The sequence below is a fragment of the Nestor notabilis genome, unplaced genomic scaffold (assembly GCF_000696875.1).
Source record: "Nestor notabilis isolate BGI_N333 unplaced genomic scaffold, ASM69687v1 scaffold8780, whole genome shotgun sequence".
Lineage (NCBI taxonomy): Eukaryota > Metazoa > Chordata > Aves > Psittaciformes > Psittacidae > Nestor > Nestor notabilis.
In genome coordinates this window covers 49,474-62,393 of record NW_009911538.1, presented here as the reverse complement: position 1 = coordinate 62,393, position 12,920 = coordinate 49,474, and the positions used below count along the sequence as shown (strand labels likewise).

At 41.8% G+C, this 12,920-nt stretch overlaps 1 protein-coding gene across 1 annotated transcript in view; it reads right to left on the bottom strand.

The window, feature by feature from the left end:
• BBX (bobby sox homolog (Drosophila)) overlaps positions 1-12,920 on the bottom strand; it is a 56,064-nt gene that overhangs the window by 1,593 nt on the left and 41,551 nt on the right. Inside the window, 3 exon segments of the mRNA XM_010015297.1 lie at positions 1,536-1,728; positions 2,412-2,684; positions 10,338-10,343. Coding sequence (XP_010013599.1) covers positions 1,536-1,728; positions 2,412-2,684; positions 10,338-10,343 — 472 coding nt within the window.

The window sequence follows — 12,920 nt, the reverse complement described above, 5'->3', positions numbered from 1 at the left end:
GCTGTTGTCATTTCCCCCTGGGGTGATGACAAGCTGGAGTTTGCAACAGTTGCTGGACATTTGCCCCTTTGATGTTTTCAGGCCTCACAGAAGGTGCTACAGTGCTCTAGCTGCATGATGAGATGGCAAAAGGTGGGAGTAAGAAAGACCCAACAGAAGGCTATGTCAAAAAACTGGCTCACTTCAACATGAATGAGAGTAGGATAAAAACTCTTAAAGGAACAAAGGGAAAACCAGAGCGAGGCGAATCCTGCTGCTCTTGTGCAACTCTGGTCAGTGCTAATGGAAACCAGTGAAACCACAAGGGTGTGAGTAAGAGCAGAGCTTGGCACAGCACGCCCCCAAGTCTCACTTTGTCGCTTCTGACCACAGAAGATGACAGAAACGAGTTCAGACTTTGGCTGTCTTGATTGAAGACGCTTGTTTTGCAATGCTGGCAGGAACGGCCAGGCTGACTGTAGCGTGTGTGAAAACACTTCTCACCCAAACCAGTGTTGCTTAAGCAAGGCAACAGCTTCTGCAAAGAAGAGCTAGCAGGCTGGGTTCAGATGACTTTGTTTATTGTAGGGTCCCAGACCTAAAAAACCTTTCAGTGTTTGATGTGCAGCCTGGACACACAGGACTGCGTTGGCCATTGGGGCCACAGTAAACAGGTTGTCAATGGTTTCACCAGCTGCTGCCTTGTGGAGTTTTGTAGGCAGCATCAACCTGCCAAATGCCATTTGCAGAGGCTGGGACAGTTTCAAACTGGCCCAGCACTTCCTCACTGACTTTCCACTGAACGAAAGAATGGGGATTCATCTCCAACAAGCAGCAGCATAAAAGAACAACACTGGATAAGTAAAATCCAAGGAGGACTTGTTGTCATTGGTTTCCCTTCCATCACAGGTCTAGCATGCAGGATCTGATCATGCTGAACTGATCCAACAGTCCTAAGTAACCTGCACATTCTCCACCTTATCTGTGCAGATGGTCTACTCAGTAACGGAGAGGACCAACCCAAGTTAACGTGGCTTTCCACCACCCAGTGTTGTTTTGCCCTGTGCCATTCTGCAGATGCTTTGCCTCCCACACTGCAAAGCACAAGAGTAAAAAGAACAAGTTAGCTTCCTTCAGCCATGTTCAGTATAAAAACTTCAGCTGAAGTTACATTAAATTCTCTCCACAGTCCCAGGCCGCTGGAAACTACAAATCAGCATGCAACAGCTATTTAAATTTGCCATTATCTGACAAATAGCATCTGATAATTGGAAACCCTTAATCATTAGGATCTCAAGGAATATGAACCTGTTTATACACAAAACTTGGTAAATAAGCTTACCAGGGAAGATCATTTTACCGACTACTGAAATAGATTACATTGTCATTTAGGCGAAGACTTAACACTAAGCACGTGGTGTAAAACACACATTCAAAGCAAGCTGTGGAAGAGGAAACACAGGCCAAATTAAACAGTCTGAAATTTGCATGTTTTCTGAACAAGCTGGCAGCCACATTCTACTCATTTAGACAACAAGGGGAAAAGAAAACCATACCTGTGTACATTTTCCATGGCTGCTACTTCTGCCAGAGCAGCTAAGCTAAAAAATGCAGACACTGCTGGCATATCTGATGTAATACTATGATTTTCTTCTGTCTCTGCATTTCTGGAGCATTCACTGTTGCAATCTGTTTCTGCACTTTGTGTTTTTTGAAGAGTACTTTGTGGCAGCTCTTTCAGCTTCTCCTCTGCAATAAAAGAAAGTTAAGCTTGCAAATCTAACTCTTCCATTCACAACAGCCCATCAATATCCTAACTAGTCTGGTGTTAACAGAATCTTTACCTTCAGTACTTTGATTTTGCAAGTGTAATCTGATTCATGCTGCAATCTTTTCTGACCCAAGCTATTGGCAGAAGCACGGTACTCAGGTTTATAAAGCAGTTTACTGATTTTGCATTCAACTGAGTTTGATCATTTAGGTCAGGCCAGAGAGCTCTTTTGTACATTTTAGATACACAAGTCCTGAAAGATTATCTTAACTGCAGAGCACTCCTGCAAGGACTGTGGCACTGCCTGTCGTATTATGGAATTCATTTCTTACATCCTATAACTAGGTGCAGTGTAATTTCTTTGCTGGACTGGAAACATACGATGAAAGGTAATCATTTTCCATTGTTTTCTGTATCAGCACTCAGTTCTTGAAGAGAAATACTCAGGAAGAGGAGACAGATCTGGGCATTCACACAAAAGCAGCTGGCAATTATGGACTGATTTCTCAATCGACTGATACTTCTATTTTAAAGAAGGACCTTTCTAAGCAGGTATTTGAAAACAAACTAATGGAAAAATACTTCCCTGATGTGTTGCTTGTATTCCCAAACCTCCTCCAACCATTCTGCTTTAACAAAATTCAAGCTTCAGTTTCCTTACCCAGTGTCCCTCCTGCTGGTGACACTTGACCATCTGCTGTTCGGACAAGATGTGTGATCTTAGTTTTCCTTGCTTTCCTTTTCTGGCTGCCAACTAAAGGCTCATGCATCATTGCTGGCTCTGGAGTGTTTAGGGCAGATATAGAAATTTTATTCTTCCAGGCAGACTCACTGGAAATTCTGTCTTCTGAAAGTATGGCTGAAAGAGGACAAAAATGCAGTTTTACAGATAAAATAGTTCAGCTACTAGCTATGCTCATTTACCATTTTGCACCTATAAGCATAGAAATCTTCCCTCACAGGTACTCAGAGCATAACCCATGACACGATATGATCCAAATGGTGCAGATATTTGCTCTTAGAAGGCATCCCAGAAGGTTCGAGTTTCTCATATTTGCAAACAAAACTGTGTGATGGGCAGCAGCATTTCAGTGGGAGTGGGGATCAAACAGTCTGTATAAAACACTCTACAACAGAAGATGCCAGCGAGTAGCTAGGAGACAAAATGTATTTAAGGAACAATAATGGTCATCACATAAGCTTATCTTAGCTCACAGATGGACTTACAGGCAGAATTCAGGAGTTCCTGACTAACCCCTACTCTTCCCTCCATAGTCACTCTACATTGTCTCCTCTAAGCAGAGGGAAATACTGCCTTTTACAGAACAGCAAACCTTAAAAAACACCCAAAAGGCAGGAAATACAAAAGCAGAGTTGGATCACAGCTGAGGGCAAGAAAGCTAGAAAAAAAAAAAAAGGAAGAGAGCATAGGATAAAATACTGCAATGGAAACACTGCCTACATAAAGTCAGAGAACAAGAAAGGAACAGTTTGAATCCTTCTCAGCAGCACCAGCGTTGGCGTTTTGAAGTAGCCTTCTGCCCTGAAGTGGAACATGATCACAAATTGTCACCTGACTAAACAGTCACTTTAATTTTGTTCATGAAGAAATCAGTCGGACAGTGATCACAAAATGAATTTAAGCTTTCAAAGTCTGAGATCAGTGCATAGTCATCAATCACGGAATCACAGAATCATAGAATAGTTAGGGTTGGAAAGGACCTTAAGATCATCTAGTTCCAACCCCCCTGCCATGGACAAGGACACCTCACACTAAACCATGTCTCCCAAGGCTCTGTCCCACCTGGTCTTGAACACCGCCAGGGATGAAGCATTCACAACTTCCTTGGGCAACCCATTCCAGTGCCTTTGTAATTTCCACTGATCTAATAATCCATACTGCTTGATACCATAGGGTATCACATGTCCATAAATTCAACCTGTGACATCTTTTTTTCTCTTGTAATGGAAGTATTATGAGGCCTTCCCCATCTGTGATCACAAGCCAGGATTAGAAAGAAACCATAGCTAAAGGAACGCCCAAGTAACTTCTTACAGATGCCTGTCTGACCTGCTTTGAAATTGGAAGCACTCATGGCATCTGCACCAAGTCCTTGTGGTACTTTTTCCTAGTGCAATGCCATCCTGAATGTTTATATATTTTTGCCTAATGCCTGCACCTCATCTTCCCTGCTGCATTTTCAACTCATTATTTTCTTTACGACCCATCACCACCTCTTTGCAACAGTTCTTTACATATTTCACAGCTGTCACTGTGTCTACAGTTAGCTTTCTCTTTCCCACAATTTCTTGCAATTGTTCTTTCTGTTTTAAGAATGTCTATAAGACCTATTTGTTTGCTTTCTGGGTGGTAGGACCAGCAAAAATCACATGCACAAAACTCAAGCCCAAGTGCAAACAACTGCCCTTTCAGAAGGGCTAAACACTGAACAAGACCAACCTCCTACACTGAGGCTGGTTGGGGCACACAGGGACACCCAACCGTACAAACTGTGCACAACAGCCAAGCAGTCTGCAGGGATTCTGCCTTCTTTCATTTTAGTGTGTATTTTACTGCTTTTTTATTGTTTGTTTTGTAGATTTAATGAGCTTCCATTCAAAGATACAGCTATCTTTTTCTAGCTTCTTTAACTGTTAACTGTGCAAGGATGTGGACTGGATGAAGCAAACAGCTGTAACACACTCTATCTTGTTAGCTGTTGCCCTTTGCTATTTTAAGTAGGAAGGGACTTTTAAATGTTTTATGGCATAGGAATACAATCAGATCTAGCACATATGTGTAAAAAGATTTGGAAGTGTTCCAAACCTTAATTCATTTATGTTCTTAACTCACCTTTGTATCTTCTCTTGTAAAACATTTTTTAACTTGTGCATGCTCTTTAGTTTGGAAAAAAAAAAGAAAAAGAAAAAGAAAAAGAGCACACAGCTTAAATTAGTTTTTCTCAGAGTTTAGCTCTGGCTGCTAACCTTTTCACAGCAGAGCTATGCTGTAAAACTTGTTTCTTCTAAAGAGAGGAAGAGAAATCACAAGAAAAGATCTGCCCTTTAACAGTCCAATTAAGTAGAAGCACTGATGACTGCAAATGTGACTTTCAAATAACTCGACTGGGTTAATAGTGAGATGTTCAGATAAGCTTACTGCACTGACTGAGACCAAAATCTTAATTGGAATGCATAATTAAATGGACTGCTTTCTTTATAGATTTCTTGTTTGGGAATTCGTAAGTGTTGACTATATATTAATGTAATGGTGTAATTCTAGTCCAATACTATTTGTTAATTCTGATTTGGGGATTTCCTCTAATTAGATAGTGCTTTGACAGTGCTGCTTAATTCTAGTTTGATTGAGTTTATAATGGCTTTAATATTAGCAATACCATTCAGGGTTGGGTTTTTTTTTTTTAATACATTTAATAAAATATTAAGACATGATTTAAATCAACATACTATAAGAAGAAACCTGATTTGGTATGTTTTTAATTAGATGTGTTGTATATTACAAGCCATGTCAGTTCGCTAGAAATTAACTTGATTGGTCAATACACTAGACACTTCCCTTTTATATTTGTTTTCTTTCTCATACTGTATGTCTCAAAAAGCTCAAGAAATGAAAATGAAGAAAAAACGCTGAAAGGAAAAATAAAAAGAGGCCATTGTTGTTAAAGACCTAAGAAGCCACATACCATATCAGTGTATTTGACTAATAGCAGAAGGTGGCTGACAAACTCAGGATGCAGCAAGCATATTCCCTCTCCATGTTTTAAGGTTTTTCGCTCCTTGAAATAAGACTTGAGAGAGTCTATTTTTTTCTCCTCTAGCTCTAAAGTAAGCTCTTTATCACTTCACCATCACATTGCTGCCATACAGTTTTGAAGGAAGGATTAAAGACGAACAATGAATGATTTTATTTTTTTGGTGGGGGTGGGTAAAGGGTGGGTGTTGAAGGGAAGGGCTTCGTTTTTCTTCTCTAGCAGTCTTAGTGGATGTTGGAATAAGAAATCACTTAATTGACTTCTTTATAGATTATTATTCAAGCAGACATAAAACCTGCCTTGGAGGAAACCACACAAAGGCTTCACTCACATGAGCCTTTGCACTGAACTCCAGAGGAGAAAGGAGTCCATGCTTCAACAATCATATAAGCTACGCTAGGTGCTAACAGGGGTCCTCCTGCACCTCCTTCAGGAGGAACAGCACCCTACTGCTACAAAAAGTATGTCTATACGGATGCTCCATACCAGGACTTGGTTTTGCTGTGCAAAAAGGACAGTGCTAATCCAAGTTTAATTTCCTGCATTTTTCTTCGGTAATTTCTTTAATCCATCTCACATCCCTTCTGTTTCCACACAGTCCTGTGTTCAAGAGCTGCTTCGTGTAGAGCTCAGCTCATTTTCGGTAGAATGCTGCCTAGAAAGGAAATGAGGTTCTGCAGCTACACTGCAGTCCTGCAAACAGGTATTTACATGGTTAGCCTTCTGCATGACAGTAGCACACTCGGAACTACAGGGCTATTTTTGCAAGCAGAGTTGAGCATACGATATGAAGATGTGGGCCTTTTGGCATGCTTACACCACAGTGACAAAACCATCCAGAACTCTATGCCAGATGGTTTCCTGAGCTAGCTTTGCTAGAAGTTAGCATGGACAGTTTACCGTGTTCTGAAGGCATGCAGAGCACATGTAGTCCTATTGACCTGCATACTGTGAACAAGAAAAATGAAGACAATTGGACTGACTCAGCACACACAAGCTTTTCAGACTGAATCCCAGCAAGACACAGGCAGATTTAAAAGAATTTCTTTAATGATGCCTATCTGTTACTGGAGCTTACTGCAGACGTTTAACCACATTTAATGGAGAATGAATGCATGTGGCTCTAAGCACACTAGTATCAAGAAGGAAAGATGGGCTGTAACTCTTTAATGGTCTTTACGAAGTTAAAAAGGGGAAGCCTAGCAAGCCTTCAAGCCACCACTGCCTGGGGAACCACTTCACTAAGGAAGTGACGCCAAGCACACTGACCTGTATCCTGGTGGAAATTCCAGCTCTTCTGACAAGACGTTGCTCAATACCACTCGTGGGGTCAGGCAGCACACAGAGCTGCAGCAAGGGCTGGGAACTAACAAGCAGAGAGACACCAGCTGGCAATGCAGCAGATGGTCAAGCCAGGTGTATGGAATGGCTGCCTGGATGGAAAGCTCTGCTGCATGAGCCTGTGCTGACCAAGCCCTCTTCCAGCCTGGAGTGATGCCAAAGGCACAGTGGCACAGAGTTCCTAGATCCCTCTGGGATGCTGGCCCCACATAATAGGGCTTTCTCAGTGGGGGAAGAACAAAAACATAAACAAAAAGGTCATTCTTCTAATTTTCTGCACCTTCTGTTCTTCCTCAAACATATGTGCTAAGGTTGTATGGACTGATGTGCATGTGGGAGAGCTGATGGAGGATAAGTAGCAGGCAGTTAGCTCTACCAGCCACTAGAGATGGGGTCCTTCACACATCAGCTACTGTTGAGACTCATGTATACATTCAGCTCCTCTTCTCCCCTTATGCTGCAAAGGCCAACATTGTACCTGGTTACACAAACCATGCAAGAGGTTACACAAACCCTCAGCACACCTCACTAAATGTAGCTGCAAGGAGACAATGGTTATGACATACCCCTTGGTATTTAAAGTGTTGCTTCCCACCAGAAAGCCTTGACAGTGTGGCAGAAAATATATCTCTCAGCTAAGTGGTGTTCGACCTCCCCTAACAGGGATAGGTCCAGCTGTACTTCTGTCAACCTTCCTAAAGCAGTGACACCCTCTCTTTAACATATTCAGCTGCATTATTGCGTGCTCTCTACTAGGAGAAGCAGGGAATGTGGCACATCTGCTGGTATTTTCTGGGCTGTATGTCTATCTATAAACACCTGCAAACTCATAATATGGTGATTTGCACTGCCCATACTCCATGTGTGGTCACATGGAGTCAAAATTCACTCAGATACTTAGAACCAGAGACAGACCTAGACAACATGATCCAATCACACTGAAATTTGTCTTTACTGCACTCACTTTCCTTCATTCAAAACACAGAGGCACACAGGCACACATACTTCAAGATGACAAAACACGACTCCACCATGACCTCTACTGACAGCAACCTTTCCAAGTGCCTCTAGTTAAAAGGAAATTCAACAAGCTCTTTCTTCCAGCAAATTTAACTCCATAAAAACCAAACCCACACATTACAGACTTGTGACTAACCACGGAAGGGAGCTGAAATTTCGATTTAGTGTATGATTCACTAAATCCTCGTATATTTGAACTGAAATGAAGATGCTGGGATTCCCAGCTTGAATGCTGCAGAAAATGGGACAGTAGAGTCAAAAGTTTAGGGCCCTGCTGCCTAGGAACTCATGAAAGGATGAAGTTACATAGGCAGCACATGATGGCGAGGCTGTACGTTGCCTACCAGGGTCATACCCACACTGTGCTCTGCTGATCAACTCTTTGCTTTCAGTATCACTCCAGAGCAGGCAAGACCCCAGATTTTTTTTCCTTTTGTATTTCAGAGGAAATGCAGTTCCCCAACAATATACACATATCATCCATTGTTTTTCTTTTGATGATTTCTATGTGGGCTGTGTTAAGTCTGGGAAGTTCCTCATGTCTGTGCTTCAGTCTTTGGGAGGAACTTGGCAAACTGGCCCTACTCCAGCAAATGCACAGACACATCTTTAGACATGATGACGTTACTCACACGCTTAACTTCCAAGGACATGCCTCTGTGTTGTGCTGGAATGAGGCCAGGGTACTCAACACTTGCCAGACTTGAATCTTTGATCATAATGCACACTTCGCTTTCTATCAGAACAGGCTGGTTTCTTTTAATCAAATGGAGGTTTTGTGATTTTATTTAGCCACATTTTATATCTGCAGATTTTAAAATATTTTATGTTTTACCCTATCATGTATTAAACACTTTCTCTTCCTTTTCCCACAGGAGAATTTAAATACCCATTTTTTCTTATTGATTTGTCTATATGGTCTATTAACAATTCAGGAACAAAAAAATATGAATGTCACCCAATAAAAGCTATGTTAATGTATGATGTCTTTTTCACATGAGCATGGAAGCAAGATAATTGCTTCTCATAAGTGACTTCCACAACATATTTGTTGTACAAATACAACCAAACCGAGCAAGTGATTTCAAAGTATTTGCGCCACTGAATGCAGCAGAGCTGGCAGAGCCTATGAGGGAAAATAGTGCATGTGCACCACAGAGGACAGAAAACACAGCATCGGGAAGGAGAGGAAAAGACATGGCCAAGCCTTATGGAAAGATATTAAGGACAAAGGTGGCTGGGGGAGCTGGAGATTTGGATAATAATTTTATTATCTTAGAGATAGATATGGATAGGTGGGGAGAAAGAAAAAAAGGAAGAAATTCATGGAGCTACCTAAATACGCAGAAGAACCAGAGAGGTTTTTCTATACAACAGGGACAACACGGGAGAGAACTCAATTGTGGAAAGGCTAAGGAACAGCCTGGGCATGCTATGGATAGTGTGGGCACCATGATTACTGAACATTAAAAAACCCCAAGGGCCCAGGGAAGCAGGCTCAGCTATGATCCTGTACATGCTGTGCACTTGAAAATGCCCTTCAGAGCTGTGAGTATGCAGGTATGCAGGACTGCAATACTGTAATATGAAAAAGACTTTGAAGAGCTACCAGCAGGATAATGGGCAGAGCAAGCCCAGGACACAACTTAAAAGACTGCCGAAGTCACCTTCAATCTGAGACAAACGGAAAGCTGGTGAAGAACTTCTTAAATAAAAACTTCTGGGTTTAGGTTAGTATTTCTGAGGTCTGCTGTAGAAACAAGCTCTTACATTCTGATCAGCTGCAGTCTGCAAGGTTCTAGACAGCAGGAGATCACAGGGAAAGGAGATAGGGACACGGATAAATACTCTGGCAAAAGAATAAATAATATGGTCTCTCATATTGAAGGGATGGAGACAAGAGCAAACAAAGGACTAAAGAACTATGAGGTGTGGAAGATAAAGAACTGAGGGCCAACTGCAGAACTGCCCTTGCTTTGTCAGCTCTGCTGCATGGCACCTGGAGCAGGGAAACTGTAATTTAGGGAGACGCCAAGTAAAACCAGAACAGCATCATACTGGAATAATGAAGTATAAGCAACTGGAGCCAGGAGATAATGGAGTTGAAGCACACAGGGAAATAGGGATCAAAGCAATCAAAGACTAGAGAGCTTAGTAGCCTCTCTGTCTAGAAGCGTTTCCCCGAGAACGAATTGAGAGAAAGGTAGCCCAAAACCTTATCTAAGTAATGCACCAGTACCTGTGTCCAGAACATTAAGCTTCCTTCTGTGCTTACATTTGCTGACAATTTTGTAGAAAAAGTTCTTTTTCTTAGACTGGCATGAACCTACAGACAACATTAATAATAAATACTTTTAATTAGCTGTGTTAAAAAGAGTACAACAGTCACAGTATGTATTATACAACCTCCCCTTCCACTATGTAAGATGCTACTTCGTGGGGAAGCACAAAACCTGAGCCTTTTCCAGAATAGACTCTGGAGGCTTTCAGAAGGCTGTACTTCAACCCATGAGCTCCCAGTGCTTAAGTGCATACAAAGCATTTTGGAGAATGATGACCTTAGGGAAGCTTAGCCATACAATATAGCAAGGGGTTTGAGATACGCTCTATTTTGCATGTGTACTGGTTTGGCTGGAATGGAGCAAACTTTCCTCATAGCAGCCTGGATGGTGCTGTGTTTTAGACCATTGACCAAAACAGTGCTGGTAACACACCAATGTTCCAGTTTTTTTTGAACCGTGTTTGCAGAGCATCAAGCATTTTAAGTGTTTACAAGCACTATGTCACCCCAGCGAGGAGGCTGAGGGTATGCAAGAAGTTGGGAAGGGACATGTTTGGGACAGCTGACCCACACTGACCAAGAGGTCTTTCATACCATATCATGTCATGCTCAGCAATAGAACTGGGGAGAGAATTTTTTCCAAAGTAGTCACTGCTTGGGGCCTGTCTGTGCATCAGTTCGTTAGTGGTAAGCGCTGGCTTTTGCATCACTTGTTTCCCCTGCTCCTCCCCGCACTTACGAAACTGTCTTTATCTTGACCCATGAGGGTTTTTGTCTTGCTTTGCCCTTCCAATTCTCTCCCCCATCTCACCGCAGGAGAGTGAGCAAATGACACGGTGGGGACTTACCTCTCAGCCAGGACCAACCCACCACAGGATGCAAGAGTTACCTTTGCCTTTCTGTGATTAGAAATGAGTTTAGACTAAATGCAGAAGTAAAAGCTCCCAGGAGAGGAAGGTGAAGGTATGCCCAGCTCATGGTATCATTTCTACTTTGATAGCAGAGTCTTTACTAGTAGTAGTTAGAAGACATCTTATGTGACATCAGGCCACAAAGTATGTCATTAGCAGAGGTCATCAAGAAGCTATCCTTTGTCTCACTAATGGAGTAAACAGCGATACAACAGCAACACAGACAGAACAGGCCAAAGATGTAACAGATGCATAATCACTACTCTGCAAAGCCATTTTTATGGAGTTACTTTTCAAAAACTACACTTTAAAATCTTATTTCCAAAGACACAGCAGGCAAGCAAGTCTTCAGGCTAGCTCAGAATAGACGAGATCAAAATAGAAACAAGATGCACTGCAGGTGACAAGAAAGGGTGTCCTTCCCACCTGCAGCTGACTTGGAACAGGATTCTACTCACCACAAATATCAGCCTCCTCCACTTCTCATCCATAAAAGTTACTGGACACACACATGGTGCTACTGAGACACAACTGCAACCATGCAGTAACATGTGATCAAGGTAAGTCTACACCATACATCTGCAGTTTGCCATCACTGACAACAAATAAATACCAAGTGGGACACCATTTTAGGCAACATCAGCTTGAATCTGAATAGCTTTACTAGAACTTGCACAGAAAATACCAGAAAGTTCAATAGAAGAGGCTATATATTCACTCACACTGATATAAGTGTCATTCTTCAAACTTTACAATAGCTTCCTGTGTATTGCAGAGCTGGATAAGCAGTATTGTGCCAGTGAAATAAAAATGCAAAACAAGGAATGAAAAAGCTCAGGCAGGTTGATGGAAAGCCTAAGTGAAAAAAAACCACAACTGAGCTTTTCTGAAGACTAAACTAAGGTCAAACACTTCACTAACATCAGAGATAAGTCTTCCCACACATGTGTCTGCTTGCAGACCTGTTAACTAGATGATTCTTATGCTATTTAACTAGCAAATCAGTGACTTTTGCAGGTGCATGGAATAAGCAACATGTTACATAGCATCACAGAAGTCTCCATTTCTACAGCTCGACCTGCACCCCATAGACCATTTTGTCAGTATCATAGCCTCTCAACCACTGTCAGCAACCCTAAGCAGAGTAAGAGAAGAAAGCCTCACAAAAAGATGACAAGTATCGTCATGAAGAAGGGAACACGTGCCTTTCATCTCCTGAATACCATCCAAGGCACCTTAGTCATAAGTTTGTATCTGTGACATGTAGGGTACACTCCATGGCACATGCCACTTGCATGCAAAATTTTGTTCCCAAATGGAACATCCAAGGACATTGACTTTGGTAGGGCCAAAAGTGAAACTGCCTTCATTTCAATTTCCTTCCCTTTTATTCCTGTGAGACAATGTCCATTCACATTTGAATATCCTCTGGCCATAAATGCAGCTGAGAAAATTGGCTAAGAGCTAAACAGGTCAACATGTCATAGTTGGACCTGAGAATGTAACTTCTGACTCCCTGAGAAATTTCATCCATACTCCCTGCCTGAACTACTTAGAATGAACTAGAGCACATACTCACTGTCCTCTGTGAAAAGCTAAATCACAATCACTCTCACACACATACAAATTGTCTAATAATTACTGAATAGACTATCTGGTGGTTCTTTGAACATGGCCACATCCCATCCTGCCTTCAGATTAATGCCTCACTCAATGAACTGCCAAGTACAGGATCTTTGCATAGCATATTCGGGTATAAACCCTGGTGTTTTTCTTTTAACAGAAATGAACTGAACTATACCAGTATGGAGAAGGCAAAATATAGTCTGGACTGGATCTGCATG